General features: G+C 54.4%; 4 protein-coding genes across 4 annotated transcripts; 3 read left to right on the plus strand and 1 right to left on the minus strand.

Annotated features, from left to right (window-relative positions):
- Positions 1-2,466: 2,466 nt before the first annotated feature.
- C8A04DRAFT_14576 (uncharacterized protein) lies at positions 2,467-5,544 on the plus strand (the record flags this gene model as incomplete). The annotated part of the gene is made up of 4 exons (XM_062778153.1): positions 2,467-2,563; positions 2,635-3,031; positions 3,074-3,782; positions 3,994-5,544. 4 exons carry the CDS (start codon positions 2,467-2,469, stop codon positions 5,542-5,544), a joined length of 2,754 nt encoding a protein of 917 aa, XP_062634226.1.
- Positions 5,545-7,760: 2,216 nt separating this feature from the next.
- Positions 7,761-11,027, plus strand: C8A04DRAFT_31628 (trypsin-like cysteine/serine peptidase domain-containing protein; the record flags this gene model as incomplete). The annotated part of the gene is made up of 3 exons (XM_062781815.1): positions 7,761-8,107; positions 8,182-10,718; positions 10,795-11,027. 3 exons carry the CDS (start codon positions 7,761-7,763, stop codon positions 11,025-11,027), a joined length of 3,117 nt encoding a protein of 1,038 aa, XP_062634227.1.
- A 1,323-nt stretch (positions 11,028-12,350) lies between these two features.
- Positions 12,351-15,240, plus strand: C8A04DRAFT_39589 (late secretory pathway protein AVL9; the record flags this gene model as incomplete). The annotated part of the gene is made up of 5 exons (XM_062784645.1): positions 12,351-12,547; positions 12,639-13,098; positions 13,180-14,490; positions 14,677-14,784; positions 14,995-15,240. 5 exons carry the CDS (start codon positions 12,351-12,353, stop codon positions 15,238-15,240), a joined length of 2,322 nt encoding a protein of 773 aa, XP_062634228.1.
- A 1,040-nt stretch (positions 15,241-16,280) lies between these two features.
- On the minus strand, positions 16,281-17,895 carry C8A04DRAFT_31630 (kinase-like domain-containing protein; the record flags this gene model as incomplete). Its single annotated transcript, XM_062781816.1, has 9 exons — positions 16,281-16,362; positions 16,432-16,615; positions 16,682-16,760; positions 16,829-17,185; positions 17,246-17,345; positions 17,402-17,445; positions 17,510-17,639; positions 17,695-17,742; positions 17,840-17,895. 9 exons carry the CDS (start codon positions 17,893-17,895, stop codon positions 16,281-16,283), a joined length of 1,080 nt encoding a protein of 359 aa, XP_062634229.1.
- Between the last annotated feature and the right edge of the window lie 2,754 nt (positions 17,896-20,649).

Consider the following 20,649-nt stretch of genomic DNA (forward strand, 5'->3'; position numbering starts at 1 on the left):
ATTCTACCAAAAACAGGGGTTACCGGGTTCGTGGGGAGATTTATGTTCTTTTTTTTTCTCTTTCATTCTACTAGCATTTTCAGCATTGGGCTGTGGGTTTAGGGGGTTTGGGGGTGGAGGGATGGGCGTGTGAGTTGGGTGGATGGGTTTTGTTTTTACTAGGGGTTGTGGGGCATAATTTGCGGTGTAATAGACTGAATTGCCTCCTGATGTGTTCTGTTTTAATGCCGATGAGGGTATGTGAGGGGTTTGTGTCAATGTGACTTACGCTATTAATTTGTTGTTTATGTGTCAGTTAACTGGCGATTGGACGTGTTCGTTAACAGTGGGTGACTGTGGCGTTTTTGTTTGTATGAGTCTTTGTTTTATTTTGCGATGTTTCAGTTTATACTCGCTTGTTGAACTTCGCATTCGACGTGTTCGGGGGTGTTCCACGGTGTTGAAGATGAACTATAGAAGTGAAGACTTTAGGGATCATAGATATGAACGTGTTCCAAGTTTTGAAACCCTAACTTTGCTAATTTAGTTCTCGAGTTAATGTTTTTTTCTCCCTCAATTCATGGATTGCTATGCTCTTGCTTCAAGGTATTATTTGATATTCCTGCTTGCATTTAAAAAATCGCGTCACTTTTTTTTTTATACCACATGCCAACTAAATACAATGTGCTTGATTTTGGGCTCTTATACTTCTCATGAATGTGTAAACAGTTCACCAAAATTCGTGGTCAATGTTAGGTAAAACACGACACAAAAGCCCACTATTCCGAGAGAGATGACCTATTAAGGGATGGGTATGGTAATGGTGGGTGAATTATCTAAATACAACTGAGGTGGTGTCATTCCTATTTTGGTAAACTATGTTACACTCAATATTGAATGTATGGCCACAGCTATGTAGTCCGTGAACTGTATCTTAGAGCGTGAATGGCTACATTGGTTGTGCGTAGCGATACCTGGTTTCCCATTCTTACACACTTGGGTGGTAATAGGACGTGAGCCGCGGGCTCGACCGGCCGCTGATACCCGGAATGCAACCTCGGATCGTGAATTCTTGGAACCGGGACTCTGAAAGGATGATGAGGGGCTACTTGGGATCTCACCGCCTCGGACAAAGGTACGGCTTACCTGCCGAGGTAGGTAAGCTTGGTTGAAGGAGAGTAGTACTTCGCTGTGTGAACCGCCGTCTATATTGGGTATGTGTTGGGGATTGCGATGATTCGGCCATGAACGGGAGCTCATTGCTCGCGTTACTCCTCGGCTCCCGACCACCCGTGAGATCTCATGCTCGATGACATTGAACATGCACGAGCGCATGCAAACTCGGGAGGAAATGCACAGCGGCCCTGCCGCTGGCCCGCGAAGATTGTTCTCCTGCTTTTTGGTACGTCATCCTGCCTCGAGGATGGGCATGTGGGGCAGCACCCTCAAGTGATAGACAGTGGGGGTGGGAGTTGGCAGTTGTTGCCCGTGACAGCTCGGGGAGGTCCCCACATTTTTGTTTGTTCCCTTTTGGGATGTGGGCGCGTTCGCACTCTAATAAATCTCCATCACTACGGTGGAAACCATTCTCAAAAAAAAGTTCAACCTTTTCGGATCGTGAGCGGGCACTGTTTTCGCTAGTCGGGTTTTCTAGTAAGTGGCCTCCTTCCCCGTAGTACAAGTTGCATTTATCCGTCCTTGCATTTGGTGTCTACCCCCGCGCTGTGAGTTGGGAGGCCTTCGAGTCCCGGGCTGTGCCTCGCAGCTGGTCGTCCTCTGGCTGTTGTCACGGGTACCGTCCCGCCGCAAGCAACGGCTCGCTGCGCCCGAACCTGCGGAACAGACCTGCACCTCTTGATTGCATACGACCTTTTTTACTCTACTCATCCCTAACAAACTCACAGTTCCTTCACTGGCCGTATTTTTCGACCTTCTCCCTTCACTCTATCCCGACGACTCTCGCTTCATTCTGGGATTTCATTCCCCCGTCGGACGAGACCGCCTTTTTGCTGTCTATTTGACCTTTTACACGTGTTGGTCTGCCCCGCATCGACTGTTTCTCAACCCCATACCGTCTCGGCCGACCGACCGACGAACGCTGACTGATTTGTGCCCGACCCTAGTCCTGCAAACGCGACGAGCCGATCTTGAACTTTCTTCCACTCCCTCTTCTGTTCCGGAAAGGTAGCCGACGCCCGCTCGCTTTTTGCGCCTCCCGACTTGGCGGGATTTCTGTCCCTGCGATCTCAACTCAAGACATCGTCAGGATCTCGCTTAGCTGCGCGTTTTCGACCTACAGGCAACCGCGCGATATCCACGAGGCTCCCAATTTCTCTGCCTTGACTGCCTTCACTTCGCCTGCCACCAAAGTTCCGACAAACAGCAACCCGAAATACTATTAGGCAACTGATGCATATATTCGCCCAAATCGCTACCACGTCTTTTCTTCGTCGCTTCTCCATCTAGTGACTTTGCGGCGGAGTCAAGATGGTCAAGCTAAATTATGAACGAGATTACTACGGTGATTTGGATCTGCCGCCGAACGCAGATGCTGCCGATGTCAAGAAGCAGTTCAAGAAGCTCGGTAGGTCGAAGATGCTGCGGAGGCAGAGACACAGGCATGCTAGGAACCTTTTTTGCTAATTATACCACCAGCATTGAAGTTCCACCCGGACCGTAACCCTGGCAAGGAGGATGAGGCTAAGGAAAAGTTCCTGGTTATCCAAGAGGCTCACGAGATTCTGTCGGACCCCACCAACAAGGCCAAATTCGATGGCTACCGCCTGCGAACCGCGAGCGCGAGATACTCGGGAGCCTCGGGCGTGAGGGGCAATCCCTGGCAGAACACCGCGAACGAAGTCAACTCGAGATATGGCGCTCCTCCTAAGCGACCGCAAATGCCCACCCGCCACCAGGCGCCAACCGCCGCGGCATCGGCAAAACCTTGGGACTGGGTCAAGACGAAATCCAAAGCGGATTATTCGAGGGCGAATACGGATGCGTGGGATCGTGCGAGACCACACACCAGGCCAACTCAGCCCAGTGCTACAACGTCTGGCGCTGGTGCTAGTGCTGGTGCGAGTGCGAGTGCAAGTGGGGGCGCTAGCGCCAGTGCTCGCCCACCAAAAGTACCCCCGAGGGAGCCCCCAACCCCGCGGACGGCATCGCAGGCGAGGCGGCAAGAGGCCTCGTTTGGAACTAGGAAGACGGGTTATGCTCCCGGCTCACCTATGGGAGACGAGCCGCCCGTGAAGAACCCACACTACAACACTGCGGGAGCCTCCGCAAGTGCTCAAACTACTTCTCAGCCGAGCAGTAGGTCGCGACCAACCTCTGCTTATGTGGATCCCCTGAGTGCTCAGTTTGGCGACGCCTTCATGGACAACCGCCAAAGCACACCCTACGCCGCTAATGTCGGCGAGAAAACCAACCCTTTCGAGCCCCTCAACGTGAACCGGGCCAAGAGCATGAGGGATAATGGGCGAAGATTCCAAGAGGGCGCACAAGAAGCGGCACCGGCCCCACCCTCCCGTCAACGTAGTGCCAGTACGGGATCTGAAGGCTTCAAGAGGACCGCAAACCCTGGGTCGGGTGCCAATGAGCAGTCGCAACAACAACAGCACCAACAGCAGCAACCGCATTCTACATTTCACTACCAATCCCGCGCCAGCGCCCGCTACAGCCCTCGCGGCGCCGAAACGGATTCTGCTCCTACGACTGCTACTTTCCAAGACGCAGCCAGCTCCACTTCATCCGTCAACAGTGCTAACGGTAAGATAACTCACTCATCGCTTACACACATGGTAAACATTCAGAGTTTTGTTGCTAACAGACCTTCCAGCTACGGTGGACGGTGATACCTCGGATCATAATCATCATCATACAAGTAATGGCGCCAGACCGTATGACATACCTTTTTCTTACTACCCCTACCCTTACAGCTTTTATGCCATGTATCCGCAAGCCGAGTCGGCCCCCCGTCATACCTACTTCAAGTGCCCGACCACCGATGAGGAACCAGCTCGCCCTGCCACCTTCGCCTTTCCAGCTTACTCTCACTACCAATCTTCTCAAGATACTACTACCCGTTCGGCTCCTAGTGGAGAGAAACGGGACAAACAAGACAAACGGGGTTCTGGCGCTACTGGGTTTCAGGACAAATTGCATGCGCAGTTGCAGCAGTTGTTGAGTGAAACGTGGCCGCCCGTCACCGCCACGATGCCAGCCAAAAAGCCTTGGGTCGCCAATATGACTGACGACGTTTACACCCTTAGCTCCTCCGGCTCCGGTACCGACCCGAACGCGTCGACGAACCACCACCCGCGCTTCTCCCGAAACAGCGCCGATAACATCAACACGCGATTTGTGGGGGAGGAGAAAGGTGGTTCTTCTAACTTCCAGTTTAGCGCAGGCGCCACCGGTTCCGCCGACGACAGCTTCCTCCGGGCCAAGCACCGCGCTCGCGGGCACCAATCGCCGCTTAGGAACGAATTCACGGCGTCGGCCGAGTCGGCTAACGGTGCTCAGCACCAGGCAGAGGCCGCCAAGAAGCAGGGCGATTTTGATGCCGAGCAATGGGCGGACAAGTTCGGGCCCCATGTCTTCGTGCCCGCGCAGCCTGGCAAGCCGTCGACGTCCCCGACTCGTCCCATCCGGCCCATCAAGAAGCCGCGTCCGGTCCGGGTGACTGCGGGTGGTGCCGCGGGTATGGTGGATGATGAAGAGACTAGCGGCGAGGACAAAGGAAAGGCGCGCGTTTCGGGCGCCTCCACGAACGGGATCAACGGGTCCAGGAGCCCTAACGCCATGGACATCGACACTCCGCCTCCGGAGCCTGCTGATGCGCAACAGTCTGACAGCCCCAAGACTGCCAACAGTGCCGCTGGCCCTCGCAACATCCCCGTCGAGCCGACGAAGCCCGAGTGGCGGCCCGGCAATGGCGTCACAGCCGAACCCAAGCTCGGCTCGAACCTCAAAATGCCCAACATTGCACCCACCGCAGGGGGATCCGAAGATGCCGACGATTTCTCACGCCCGATCTTTGCCGAGTTCCGCAATGTCGAGCCGTTTGCAGCACCCAAGGCCACCGGTCTCGGCTCCCTAAACGATCTATCCTCCAACCTGCCCTTCGCCTCGCGCGCGTCGAACAAAATCCCGATCAACCTCACCCACCACCAAGACCACGCCTCGTCCTCCTCCACCAAACCCCTCGATATCCCCACTCCGCCCTCGGCGCCGCGCGCTCCGCCGTCGTTATGCATCCCCGGTGCCAAGTTCTCCGCACCCGCCTGGCGCAACTACGAAACTGAGTTCGAGGCCTACATGGTGGCGTGGTTTGCCTTCAACCGGCGTATGACGGATCATTTCGCGGCGCGACAGCGCAGGAATGAGGAAGGCGGGCTGGATTGGCTGAACGCGCAGGGCGACGGTGGTGTGAATGAGTATGTGCGCGCACTGGATCAGGACCGGTATGTGCGTCAGAAGTGGATGGCGGCGTGTGAGAAGCATGAGCTGCATTTTAGGGAGTTCATGCAGGTGCGCGACAGGTTGTTGGCGGCGAGGTGATTGAGTAATTGGTGGGTTTCACGCTCCTTCGTCTTCTGCCGAGTCTCATCGCATGGCCTTGGTATCGAATATTGGTGGGTTATATGAGAACGACCTGAGTCTGGACGGGGAGCGAGAGGGCGTTTACATGGCGTTGGGGGAGCTTAGGAGGGAGAGAGATAGGTCTGGTGTTTGTTTGTATGTATAAGAGCTGGTCTGGTCATTGCTTTACCGGTCTGCGTTACGCTATTCCCCGGCCCCCCTCTTGCGCTTTTGGCCTTTTTGTTCATTGTCTTGTTTTTTCCCCCTTCCTTTCCTGCGAGCGTCTTTTTTGCCGTTTGTTTCCTTTCCCCCGTTACTCCTCTTTTCTCGACTACTCTTCTCCGTTCTCTGGTCTATTATACCGGGGTTGGAATTGGTTTGGGTGGGCTGGGCTGGGTGGGATGATGGATGATGTATCTGATACCCGATAAGGATGGGAGATGGATGACGTTCGGAATTGATGGTGAATCGGACGAACCGCGAATGGACGGATGCTTGGGCTTGTGAATGGGGATGCTGGGTTGGGGATGAGTACCCAGGCGATTGAAATTCAGGGACTAAGGGGCAGTCCTGGGTGTGATGTGATCATGTTCATATGAAGTTATGACTTATTAGTCTTTTCTTTTCTCTTCCTTTGTCCTTTGTTTTTTGTCACGTTCAGAGCTCACATTCGGATGGGTACGCGATGTATTGTAGTTATGGTATGGTATGATACAGTCTGGCGCGGTATAGACTTTTTCTCACGAGATCATAATATCATGAGATGGGGCGTGTGTTGGTCCTGTGTTTGCTTCAATTCCCACTCGTGTGTGCGGCCACCTGACAAGCATGGTTGGTTTGTTGGTGAGGGTTTGAGAGAGGGCCCGGCAAAAAGGGTGGATGTTGGTGCCAGGTCTACCGTGCCCATACACGGTCCGCAGTCAATTCGTATTATGTTGATTTTATTCGTATTTTATGTGTCCATCTGACCTTTGGATGAGGTGTGTTGTTTCCACCGCCTCTAATTATGGATTTCCACTAATGAATATACGATACGGACTTCTCAGTAATCAAATTAGCTGGTTACCTTGACCACCAAGGTTCTTCAAACCTGCACTTGTCATCATTCGCGTTTGTATTTGTTTTCTTCAGTGAAACTAAGCACCTTGATGGACGTCCTTTGTCTGCTCTGAGAAGGATTATTAAACTTGCGGTTGGCGGAGTTGTTGCTGAGGTGAGCCGGGGAGGTTTCAAAGGATCTGTTTTCGGGACGAGGTGAAACATGTGAAAAGGCGGGTGGAGCGGTTAGACTGTGCTATTATCGGAGTGGATGAAACCTCGATACTGGAATTCAAGGATAATGCAACTACCCCAGTATCAATATTTCGACATCTGACTCCCACGAGAGTACATCTTCCTGCGGCTTTTTCGAGACGGCAGTAACTGCACCTTAGATTAGAAGCTTCCGTAGCCTATGATCAACTCTACGCTGGGCTTTACTGATCCCTTCGGCCGTGTTGAAATCATTTAGTAATGTCTCAATATCGTAATACTAGGGTTCTATCGCCGATAACAGCATAGCCCCACTACTTCGCTTATCGGCTGCGCCGCCCGCCCTCGCGCTTGTCAAGCGCAGCAACTTGCAAGGCAGCACAAAGTTTCGTGGACCCTTCTGGCCGAAGCAGGGCGTCTCGTCGCAACTTTGCAAACCCACAATCGACAAACCGGCTCTCTCTCATCCCTTCTCTTGGGCCTCTCGCGCCTCGCCCACCTATAAAACCTGTGCAGCGGCCCAGGCCTGGCACCTGCACCTGCACGTGCGATTGTGAATGCAGCCGGCGCTGTTGCTGTGCCGTGGATTGCGTATTACCTCCATCAGCTCCCACTGTGCAAAATCGAGCCCGAATTGGAAGTTCCTGGCTTGCAAGCCGGCAACCACGACTACTTCCACTCTCGCTTCCTCTTCGCCCTTTTCTTACTTTTCCTCTTTCTCTGGCACGGCTCAACTCCGATTTGCGTCCACAGGGTCCAAATTTCGAACGTTGCGCAACCAGGGCGCTTCCCCGGATCTCTTTCCTTCCCCATCATCACCATTTTCTCGACCTAGTTTCCAGCGCCATCATCCCTCGTCGACAACCACGATCGCTCCGTATTCCAATTCCTCGTCTTCCACGCGCGTCTCGTCCTCCCCTCCGACCGACAACATCGCAGACACCATGAACGGCACATCAAACCCCGCGGTCCGGTCGAAGCGCAAGGAGCCGCCGCATGCCGTGGACGGTCGGCATCCCAAGCACCACCGCCCCAACGGCGATGCCTCCTCGGCCGGCGACGATACCCCCGAGCGACCGGACGAGTTTGAAGGCGAATTTGTGGACGAATTCGAAGACGCGCGGTTGTCAGCCCTGTTGCCCACGGGACCCGACACGGCAGAGTGGCAGGCGACGATTCAGAGTGTGGTGCGGAATGTCGTGTCGATTCGCTTCTGTCAGACTTGTTCTTTCGACACGGACCCGGCGTTGACGAGTGAGGCCACTGGGTTTGTGGTTGATGCAGAGAAAGGGTACGTCGCAATTCAATGCATGGGAAAAACCAAAGTTTTTTTTGGTGACTCCGGGGTTTTAACTGGCAGTACAGGTACATTCTAACCAACCGTCACGTCGTTGGCTCTGGCCCGTTCTGGGGCTACTGCATCTTCGACAACCACGAGGAAGTCGACGCTTACCCCGTCTACCGCGACCCCGTTCACGACTTTGGCATTCTCAAGTTCGATCCCAAGGCCATCAAATACATGCCCGTAGCCGCCCTGCCGCTGCGCCCCGACCTCGCCAAGGTCGGTATCGAGATTCGCGTGGTCGGCAACGACGCCGGCGAGAAGCTCAGTATTTTGTCCGGTGTCATTAGTCGGTTGGACCGCAACGCGCCAGAATACGGCGATGGGTACAGTGACTTCAACACGTGCTACTACCAGGCTAGCGCAGCCGCTAGCGGTGGTAGTTCAGGCTCGCCGGTCGTCGACAAGGATGGATTCGCTGTGGCGCTGCAAGCCGGTGGCCGTGCGGATGGTGCCGCGACGGATTACTTCCTACCGCTCGACCGGCCCCTCCGGGCGTTGAAGTGCCTGCAGGAGGGCAAGCCGATCTCGCGCGGCGACATCCAGTGCCAGTTCCTGCTCAAGCCGTTCGACGAGTGCCGCAGGCTGGGCCTGACGCCAGAGTGGGAGGCGCAGATCCGCAAGGCGTTCCCCAAGGAGACCAACATGCTGGTGGCCGAGATCGTGCTGCCGGACGGCCCCTCGCACGGGAAGATTGAGGAGGGTGACGTGTTGATCAAGGTCAACGGCGAGCTGCTTACCCAGTTCATTCGGTTGGATGACGTCCTGGACTCCAGCGTCAAGCAGCCGGTCAAGCTACTTCTGCTTCGTGGTGGTGAGGAGGTCGAGGTGGAGATTGAAGTCGGCGACCTGCACAGCATCACCCCGGACCGCTTCGTCTCGGTGGCGGGAGGAAGCTTCCACAGCCTTTCGTACCAGCAGGCCCGTCTGTACGGTGTCGCCACGAAGGGCGTGTATGTTTGCGAGGCTGGTGGGTCATGGCGGTTCGATAACTCCGATAACGGCTGGCTCATCCAATCCGTCGACCATAAGAAGACGCCGGACCTTGAGACCTTCATCAACGTGGTTAAGGCGATTCCGGACAAGGCCCGCGTAGTGGTGACCTACAAGCACCTGCGCGACTTGCACACTCTGAACACCACCGTCATCTACATCGACAGGCATTGGTCCAAGAAGATGAAGCTGGCGGTGCGCAACGACGAGACTGGCCTGTGGGATTTCTCGACGCTGGCCGACTCGCTCCCGCCGGTGCCCCCCGTGCCGAGGAAGGCGGCGTTTATCCAGCTCGAGCACACCTCGCACCCTGCCGTTGCTGACCTAGTCCGCAGCTTTGTGCACGTCAGTTGTACCATGCCCGTGAAGCTCGACGGGTTTCCTAAGAATCGCAAGTGGGGCATGGGCGTGGTCATTGACGCCGACAAGGGCCTCGTGGTAATATCGAGGGCCATTGTACCGTACGATCTCTGTGACATCAGTATCACCATCGCCGACTCAGTCGTCGTCGAGGGTAAGGTCGTGTTCCTGCACCCGCTGCAGAATTACGCCATCATCCAGTACGACCCCAAGCTCGTCGACGCCCCCGTGCTCAGCGCCAAGCTCAGCTCCGAGGAGATCACGCAGGGCGCGTCGACGTACTTCATCGGCTACAACCGCATCGGGCGCATCGTTCACGCGGCCACGACGGTGACTGAGATCTTTGCCGTGACTATCCCAGCCAACTCGGGCGCCCCGCGGTACCGCGCCCTCAACGTTGACGCGATCACGGTCGACACGAGCCTGAGCGGCCAGTGTGGCAGCGGCGTCCTCGTGGCGCAAGACGGCACGGTGCAAGCACTCTGGCTAACATACCTGGGCGAGCGTAACCCTTCGTCGCACCGCGACGAGGAGTACCACCTGGGCCTGGCAACCCCGTCGCTGCTGCCCGTCGTGCGGCAGATTCAACAAGGGGTCAACCCCAAGTTGCGCATGCTGTCGGTCGAGTTCCGCGCTATCCAGATGTCGCAGGCGCACCTGATGGGCATCTCGGAGGAATGGATCGCGCGCGTGTCGCAGGCCAACACACAGCATCACCAGCTGTTCATGGTGTCCAAGCGCACGTTTGATCCTAACGAGCAGCCCGAGGGACAGCAACAAGAAGAAGCAAGGGACAACAGGAACGCTGCCACGCTATGTGAGGGTGACGTACTGCTCAGCATCAACGGCAACATTATCACGAGGATCTCGGACCTGGATGTGATGTACTCGCACGAGGAGCTGGACGTGGTGCTGGTGCGCGAGTGCGAGGAGGTCGCGCTGCGGATCCCGACCGTCGCGGCCGACGACGTCGAGACGACACATGCTGTCTCCTTTTGCGGCGCAATCTTCCACGCGCCGCACCACGCCGTCCGCCAGCAGATCAGCAAGTTGTTCAGCGGCGTCTATGTCTCGGCCCGCACGCGCGGGTCACCGTCGTATCAATACGGTCTGGCCCCGACCAACTTCATCACGCATGTCAATGGCAAGCCGACACCGGATCTTGACGCCTTTTTGGCTGAGGTAATCAAGATTCCGGACAATACTTGTGAGTGCCATATTCTTACCCACCCCCAATGATTCCATTAGCTAGTAGATCATCGCTAACAGGATACCCCCACCAGACTTCCGGCTCCGGGCCATGACATTCGACAGTGTCCCGTGGGTGGTCACGATGAAGAAGAACGACCACTACTTCCCGACAGTCGAGCTGATCAAGGACCCAAGCGAGGAGTGCGGCTGGCGGCGCGTCACGTATGAGGGCGGAAAGGTGATTGAGGACGAAGAAGGCACGGATGGTGTGGCCGCGCCTGGGACGGGAGAGGCGAACGACATGGAGGTGGAGGAGGAAGAGTGAGGTGATTATGTGTATGATTAACTACTCTCGGGTTTGTGTCTGAAGTGATGTTGCGAAAAGCTTGAATGTGAAGAGTGCGGGGGCTTTGGGGTACTGGCTGTGCTGGCTGCTGAATATGACGAGTGCTTACAGAATGCTTGAGGGAAGGAGAAAAAAGGGGACTAAATTCCTGGATTGACCTGGTGTTACAAGTGTATTAATGGGTATACGGATATACGGAACTCGAGCAGGAAAGAGAGAGTTAAAAAAACACATGGGCCAGGTTCTGAAATAGGTCGTTAGTCAGCTTCTGGTCTCAATGTGGCATGTATTGTATACCAAGCCAAGCATTCTGTGTCGTTGTCCTGTGAAACATTGAGAGTGGTCGACAAATCCCGAGCCATCACCGTGTAACAAACCAAAATGCGACTGTCATATTCCCCAGTTTGTGTCATAACTTCCTCCGTACGCCATAAATTACTTGAAACATCGCCCAGCAGACAACATGTCGTTCAGCCGCTCCACCCCTGTCCAATCGAGATCCTCGACCCGCCGTCCAATGAGAACGTCAAGGTGTCACCAAAAGTTCGGCAGTGAAACCCACACTTGACTGGGGTGCCCCCAACAACCAGTCTCGATTCCGCACGTCACTCGGAGGGGCAATCGAGTCGATTGCTGCGGTGCGCTTCTCTGCAAGGCGCCCGCAGCAGCGGGTTTGTGGGAGGGATGACCGACTGACTGACGCAGCTGACCGCCTTCTTTTTTTTTCTTGCGTTGTTAGGGGGACGGTTCCAAATTAAGACGCCTCGGCGGTTCGGAGACCGCCTTTTGGGGTTTGAGTTGGAATTGGAAGAAATATTGGCTTTTCTCTGATGAGGTTTTGCCTTGTTTTTGCTTTCTTCCATCAGCAATTTGATTTGGAAGCCCCGCCGGCTTGGACACCCCTCATCTGCTGAACACCCCTGTCGTACCCGCTGTAATTTTGGGAACCCCTCCGACCCAGCGCCTGGTTGCAAGGATCCTCGACTTTTGGTCTGAACCCTGATCTCGACTTTCTGATCTCGACTTTGGCATTCAGACTTGGGAAGCTCAGCTCTCTGCCGCCCTGCTGCTGCGTGTACGCCTGGAGTGCCAATTGATCGCGGCCTTGTCTTCTGGCATTTGTTTTGGTACTGTTGACGTATAATTCTGTCTACACCACTGCCGAGACAACTCGATCACGAACTAGCGGGGGAAACGAAATAAAAGGGACAAGACGAAAAAGGAGAGGGAGAAAGACAATAGACGGAGGGACGGGGCCCAAGGACAAACAGCCTTCGCTTTTCACATCTACATCCACAAACAATGTTTGCCCCTCCGACGCCGACAACACCCAGGGGCGGACGGGGCGCTTTCATCCCGCTCGTCTCGGTCGTCGACTTCCACCATGCGCGCGGGCCGGAGGTGGAGCGCTGGTTCGGCGTCGAGGACGGTCACGATCCGGCGGCCGAGTATGACTGGACGCTGCTACCGTTCATGGCGCTTAGCGATGGTGCTCACGCGTGGGTTTTGTTTCTTCCTTCGTGCTATTATCTACCTTGAATAGGTATACGCAGAGGTTAGCTCTAACATTTCGTTGTGTACACAATCCAGACTCACCGAAGATTTCTCCTACTTCACCCTCCTCCGCCCAGCTACTAGCACCACTGACGGTGACAACAACACCAACGATGTACCCGCCACCTCCCTGTTTGGAATCTCCTGCACGCGCCAGATGGACGCCTCTCAGCTCGTCAATCGCCCGGCCGAAGTCACACGCTCGACCGTGCAAAAGGCCGTGGTCGTCATCGCCGACAGCCCGCAGTACTTTGGCATGCTGCGGGAGCGATTAAGCGTGGTCACCAAAGCGTGGTTTGCCCAGCGCGAGTTCACGGATGTGGAGATTCTGCGGCGGTTTCAGGAGAGTCTGGCGGACGAGAAGGCGCGCGGGATGTTGCAGGCGGAGGAAGAGGCAGAGCGGGATCAGTATCTGGGGTTGAGCTTGCGCGAGCTGGTGCGCGAGTTTCGGTGGCAGACGCTGGTGCTGTTGAAGTGTTGCTTGTTGCAGCCAAAGGTAAGAAAGGAAATCAAGGGGTTGTGATCTGAATTTGTCCGGTGTGCAGTTTTTGCTGACTTGTTTTGTTCTTTGTGGCAGATGCTCTTCTTTGGTACCCGCTGTGAGCGTTTGTGTCTAACACAGTTCTCTCTGATCTCATTAATACCACGGCTGCTTCATAATCTGCAAGACTCGGCCGGTCCGGAATTGGATAGTTACGAGAAGGAGCTGACGACACCAACAAGTCTAAGGACGAGCGACAGAAACTCACTCCTGTCATACATGGGGTTACCTCTGCAAATCTTCGGCAAGGGTAGCCTCTTCGGCCCTTATACCCCCCTTCAGCAGCTCGATATTCTCGCCGACTTTGGCACCAAGTCCTACATCGTCGGTAGCACCAACTCACTTCTCCTTCAACAAAAAGACCGGTATAGCGATATCTTGATCAACCTCGACGAAGACACCATCAACGTCACGTCCCCTTCTCTCAAGGCAGCCCTTCAACTCTCCACCCCAGACCGTCGCTGGATCGACTTCATCACCCAGAATGTTAATGACACCTGGGATGATGCCAATCCGTCCCGCCCCAAGACCATGGGTTACGTCGGAAGCGAAGAGTTTATCCGTGTACAGTTCGAAGAATACCTCCTCTCCCTAATCTCGTCCGTCAAATACCACGCTCATCTGGCACGCCACGCCCACAACCCCCGCATGCTCCTCCCCGATATCGAGGGCGATCCATCACACGATTTCGGGATCGAGTTCGTCGACGCCTGGGCCCGTACAGAAAACTTCCGCATCTGGAACTCCCACACTGACTCGCACCTGTTCGACATTGTCGAGCCCAAACACCCATGCGCCGGGGGGCTAACTATCGACGACATTCAACGGCGAATCACACAGCAGGTCCAAGACATGCATTGGGACGAGCGCTTTGCACAGGGCCGGGAAGTTCTCGGGCGGAACCTGGCTGCTGGGAGAGAGAAGGCGAGCACTCTATTCGGGAAACTGTATGCCGATATGGAAGCACTCCGGGAAGCGCAGAGGCGAAAAGCTGAAGAGTCTCGGCAACACCATCAACACCACCACCACCACTCTAGCCACCCATCAGATGGGTCGAAATCAGAACACAACGAGAAAACCGGTATGTTAGGGGGAACTGCTACTGGAGCTGCTGCTGCTGCGCCTGTAGACCTTGCCAAGGCACAACAGACCGTGCAAACAGTCGGCAGCAAAGCCGGCGCCTTTGTTAATAGCTGGGCAGCATGGGCTGGGGAAAAGCGACGAGCAGCATGGGGCGGCGGCGGGAACAGCAGCAGCAATACCACCAACAACAACACCTCTACCACGACCACAAACACTACCACCACGGCATCTACTAGCGACACAACCAGCACCGCGCGAAACAGCGTCAGTAGCGGGTGGAGTACATCCTGGGTCAAAAGCGCCACAGGCCGCAACCGCTCCTCCCAAGCCTACGACGCCCTCCCATCCTCGTCCTCCCGGAACAACAACAACCGGCCCGCATCCATCGCATCCACAAACGACACTCTCCACGATGATGATGATCACGATGACAAAACGGGCGAATTCGAGCGCCGTCCGTTGCACAGCAGTGGTCATGGTTCGATAAGCGGCGAATCCATGCTGGACGGTGTCGCGTCGGATACAGCGTTTTCGTCGCCTGTGGCGTCACCGAGGAGGGTGGGTCGTAGTGGTGCTGGTGGTGGTGGTAGTGCTGTTGGGCACGAAACGGTAGTGTCTGTGGGGAGTGTGTTACCGCCCGTGGTGGAGGCAGAAGCAACGCCAGCAGCAGGGGAAAAGACCGCCGCCGTCAGCGGGAACGAGAAAGCGAATCATTCCGAATCGGCAGAGCCAAACGCAGCAGCAGCAACGGAGAAAGACAATGAAAAGCCCACCGTCTTGGACATCCGACGGAAGAACCCAGACGCAGACACAGACACAAGCGCAAAAGCGGAAACAGAAGAAGAAGAGAAAAAAGAGCAGGAAGAAAAGAACTCAACTCAAGGGGCGTCTCAATCAAAATCCAACCTCGTATCAAAATCGGACGACTCTGATCCCGAACCGTCCCCACACCACACACCAGATATTGCGACGGCCGAAGCTGCCGTTGTGCAGGGGGTATGGGAGAAGAGTTGATCCTGACCACGCCGAGATCGGGGTACAGTCGTTAGTCAAGGTGTGGTATAGAGATGGGGAATGTTGGTCCTTATCAGCTCTTTGGATTTGAATTTTAGGGGTCGGAGTAGATTGGCTTGGGTGTTAGGAGTCTGTGTTGTTGGGAATATACATAAGGTGGAAGTATCGATGGATGGATGGATTGCGGTCAAAGGGATAAATAGACAGACATCTGAATCTTTTGTGTTTTATGGAATATGCCGAATAATAAAAAACCAGTTCTCACATGGTTGTGTTTGTAATTGCATCCGTGTGCGGGGAAGAACAAGAAAATAAAAGCAAGACGGCAACTAATACCGAATAGTTCTCTTTTTTCCGTCTCTGTCTCATTCATCATACACTCGTCAGGTCTCCTAAAACATGATTGGTCACCAACAAGGCATTGAGCAGAACATTTATTATCTAGAGACATATCAAGACCCCACTTCATCCCGCTAGCATACTCGGTCCGGTCCAAGTCAAATCAAGGCATTTATTGTCTCTTTCCTCCCTTCAGTCGACAGAGCCCATTTACGACTCCGTTCGCCCCTCTGACCTATCTCTCTTTGTCCCTCCTGCTTCTGCTGCTGTATGACAAAAAGAACAAGACGGGAGAGGAATACCGTAGAAGACACTGAACCCACCGCCCATCCGCCCATCTGACCTATCATCTCGAATCATATATGCTACCACGACCACAGACTCTGTTGTCCTGGCCGCCCCCCCAGAAAAGTCACGAAGGACTAGTTGAAGACTGCTCCCGCCCGGGTAGCTCGACAAGCCTCTCATCCGTCGATTAACGTTGACTGCTTTGGCTCCATCCATCCATACCAGCTAACAACAACAAGATTTGTTCTTCGTTCATTCCCGAGGTCCCCCTCTTCCCAGAAACGCCAATGTAAGCAACCAGCCATTATCAGCGACCCGTTCAACACGCCCCGCCATTCCTAACGTAGCAGCAAACGAATCCCGTGTGTATTTTGTTTAACTTTATCCGGTCCGTCCAATTAATTTCTCAGTTCTCATTGGGGCAGGAACTGCTGGTCGTCAACCTGACCAACACCTGCGGCTTCGACGTTGTGGTAGTCGAGGATCTCCGAGTACCTGGTTGATCAGTTTTGTTAGCCCTGTCTCGTTGCATTTGAGGAGTAGGCCGTGAAAAGAAATACTCACATCATGATCTTCCATGTGTCGACGGGCAGATCAGCATCGTTGAAGCTCCAATCGAACTTCTCCTCAGCCATAGGCTCGTCCGTGGGATCGTGGTAGGGGGCCAGGTACTCGTGAGCCAAAGCCTCGGTCGCTGTTATCCGCTTCTTAGGGTCGAATACAAGCATGCGTTCGAGGAGGTCGATAGCTAAAAACAGTTAGATGGCTCTAGCAGGGGGGAGAATGGCTGAAGTAAAGATGGGGTGAAACATACCCGACTCGTCAGCATTCTTGAACTTGTTCCTTAGTGGCTGCCTCTCCCGCCTGGGGAGTGACTTGACGAACCGCAGAGTCTAATAAGTATGTTAGCAATAGTGTTAGACATAGATGCCGAGGAGAAATTTGGGGTCCTTGTACGCACGTTCTCGCTCGCGATAGTGTTGATCACATCGTCAGGTGGGGTCCCGAGAAGCTCAGTGATAATGGAGAACTGGTTGACATGGTCCTTGCCAGGGAAGAGAGGCTTGCCCTCAAGCATTTCCGCAAAGATGCACCCGGCGCTCCAGATGTCGACCTCGACATCGTACTTTTGCCAGGTGAGCATAATCTCAGGCGCACGGTAGTATCTCGTAGACACGTAGCCGGTCATTTGAGGATCCTGGATACGGGCCAAACCAAAATCACAGATCTTGAGATCGCAGTTCTCGTTGACGAGAATGTTGCTGGGCTTCAGGTCACGGTGAACAACGCCGGCAGAGTGGACATATTTAAGACCACGCTAGTTATGGTCAGCCAACAAACACTTCGGTGTTTCATTATACCTCAAAGGCAGACTGACCATGATCTGGTAGAGGAAGTACTGGATGAACTGCTTCTCCAGTGGCCGCGAGGTGAGTAACCTGTGGAGATCGGTGCCCAGGAGTTCCGTCACGAAGTAGCTGCGAGGTGGGTTAATGGGTGTAAACGCAAAACAACGCTTTGTGACAAAACCTACATATCCTCAAGAGGGGAAATGAAGATGTCGCTGAGCGAGATCACCTAGACGGAACTCGTGTCAATTATCACGACGCAAACTGAACGTGATGGGGGCCACATTGCTCACATTCTCGTGCTTCAAATGCTTAAGCAGCTTTAACTCACGGTACGTGCGCTTGGCGAGCACGGGGGTGCTAAAAGGCTTCATGATCTTCTTGATGGCGACATTCTGGCTGGTGAGTTGGTCCTTTGCGGAGCTACATGTTGGTCAGTAGCCGGCGCGGTTTGGTCAATGAAACAGGAGGCGCATACCAAACCAAGCCGAACGCTCCCATGCCAACAGGCTGGAGATCAGAGTACCTGGTTTAAAAAAAAATCAGCTGGTGTGTTCCGCCAAATTGTGTTTTTCTCCTCATCATATGATTTTCCTATTTGTATCCAAGGCAGGGCGCTGTACCTCGAGGTGATCTCAAAGGTGGTCCCAAAGATTTGGGCACGCACGAATTCGGCCATGGCGGGCAATGAAGCTGTGTATTCTCGGCGTAGATGGGCGAGGGCGTGGTTGTGTGGCTTCCGGATCGCCGTTGTCGATGCGGAGGGCGGACAGAGGTGCGGGGCAAATAAATAACCGAGTCGAACGCGCCGCGCGGGGCAACTCGAGGTTATGTGAGGGTTTTCGGGGAGGAAACGGGGCGCACTGCGGGGGTCGCACGAGGATGAACGATCACGGTGGCTTTTTTCTTGTGTCAACAAAGGCGTCCAGGCGCAAAAACACCAAAGGGCGGCGCAAAGAATTTACGGGGTGGTCGATTATGTTCCGGGTTCTCGTGGTGGGGAGATCGATGAAATCGATGGCGATCGAAGCACCTAACAGCGGGGCCGGGTGCTCTCAGGGCCGGGACCTGGAGGCGAAATAGCCAAAGTTTAGCTTCTAGCCCAAAACGGGGTTGCACTGGAGTCGGCGAAATGGGTGAGGTGTGTCAGAGCTGCATCAGGTGGGGACATTGCCGCTTACCGTGCGCGCAGTTTGGAAAAGTTGTGCAGAGAGTTGTCAAAGAACAACTCAATGCTGGCGCCGACAATTCCACGTCGCCTTTTCTTCGGCAGTGGATTTTATTTATCCGTGTTGCTGCTGTTGGATGGGAAGCCGTGTCTCGTCGGTCCACACGATTGGCAGGTGGGGGGGGGGCCGTTGGGGGCGTCACAGGTAGATGACCTGGAATGCTCCTGCTTCTGCAAACTTCGTTGCTGCTTTCTTTCCCGGGGAAAATAGCCTCTTTTGTTTTCCTTTTCTCCTAGCCTTCTACTGCTGGTTCCTGAGATAGTTTCGGGCGCAAAATGCTAAGGGCGTCGGACTGCAAGCTTCTAGCGGTACAGGTTTGATACTTCAGGTTGTCTCTGTCGCAAGCCGACTCTGAGGGGTGTCAGAGATAAGCGATCCTCAAGCTCCGCGACCAGCAAGCCATGCCATTGGTGATCACTTACCCGCACACACAGGCAAAGGAGACCAAGGTATGTACCTAGGTATGTATGTTAGGTATTCGGTGAGGTTTAATTTGTTTGCAGAGCTAAGTCGAGGCTGTTCAATGGCCTGGATCGATGGTATGGGAGACAACGGCCGCTCCTAGGGGATTGTAAGGCGAAGGGGATGGGAGGAGGAATGCTCAAAAAGGTCGGGCAGACAGAGGGACAGATGGACGTGCCCAGTATTTTAATATTTTCACAAGCTCCAGTCCCATGCGCCGGGGCGCGGCTGGTGGTCCAGATGCGATGCGGGGCTGGGTGAGGTTTGAGAACAGGATGTGGCAGTCCAGCAAATTCCATGGCACTCCTGCTTTCCCGTCCTTCGACCCTCCAATCGAAGCATTTCGGAGTCCACCTACACTAGCGAGTAGTACATTACAACACAGAAACTCTCTTTGCGGACCGTGAACTGTATCTTCCTACTCTATCAATAAAATAAAATGAGGGGGGCGCTAGATATGCTGAATGAGCCTGATGCCCTCTTCCATGTACTTTCAACCCGAGCGTATCTAACTATTGTATGAACTGTGTCTTCTTCCATCGCTTCCCCTCGAGCGGCTAACTCCCCTCGGAATAACAATCCGACGGAACATGTATCTCGTGTGCGGACATGTGTGCGTGTCTCGGGCGCCCTGCAGCTTGTGGTGCATCGTCAACACCCGTGCCGTGCTCCCCTCCGATGGATGCATTCATCGTGGGAGGGGCTCACCCAGTCTGGAGCAGTGCAATGACGTAGGCTGGCAGTGGGGGGCATTTCACCCCTGTCGCTGCTCAAACCAATCGCTTCACTAATCTCCGCGACCTCCTCATACCCAAGGGGGGGAAACGAAGTCTGGTGCAACGCTTGGCCCGGAAAGGTAGCAGGATCCCATGCAGCTCTTCGGCGTTCACGTTTGCGAAAAGAGCCGTTAGTTACTGTCAAGGGGCTCTCTGCGGTGTAAGCGACCTTCCCCCATCAAGACACTAAGGGGAGCTTTTCCTCCGGATTGGAAGCTTCATCGCCCGATCCTCTGAACCCTCTCCGTACAACCCTGAATTTTGGTCCTGCGCCAACAAGTCTCAATCGGTACCATCTTTGGGTCGACAATGCATGCTCCCAGAAAATATGTAGCCATCGCCCTTTAACTCGTACAAATATAACGCAGTGTCTCGTCGACAAGGTCCAATGCCAAGCTCTCAGCATCCCGAGCCGGGCCCCGGGGATCATCAGGGGGCGTCGACAACGGAAAAACGGGCTGGGCGGCCCTTGGGCAGATCAGTTGACAAAAATACTTGAATAGGATTTTGTTTTCTATTTTCTTTCCCCAGGAATGGGGGAAGTGGTCGCATATCCATGCACGACATCCCACCATCTCGTGTAATCGAGCGCGTATCTGTCCCCATCCACCTAGGTCAGGGCGCAACCGGACTAACCCTTTGATCTCCGGCAGCTCCCGAGCAATGCCCCTCATTCGAGACAAAATAAAATCCAAGGGACTTTGATCTCGATCATGTCAGGACCCTGATATTGACAATTCTTTTCCAGGAATTCCCCATCCATCCTGTAGCTCAGCCGTTTTTTGCTTTAGGGCCAATGATAACAAGCTTGCGATTCTCTCCAATGAACTAAACGGCGTTTTCCGCAGCAGATGGAAGGCGGGGTTTGACAACGAGGAAAAGAGACGAGAAAGCGGGAATGCACAATGACGTCAACTTCAGCCAAGTCTCCTCGTACCCAACCCACGCTATCCAGCCGTTGACGGT

Source organism: Dichotomopilus funicola (genome assembly GCF_033296635.1).
Source record: "Dichotomopilus funicola strain CBS 141.50 unplaced genomic scaffold C8A04scaffold_69, whole genome shotgun sequence".
NCBI lineage: Eukaryota > Fungi > Ascomycota > Sordariomycetes > Sordariales > Chaetomiaceae > Dichotomopilus > Dichotomopilus funicola.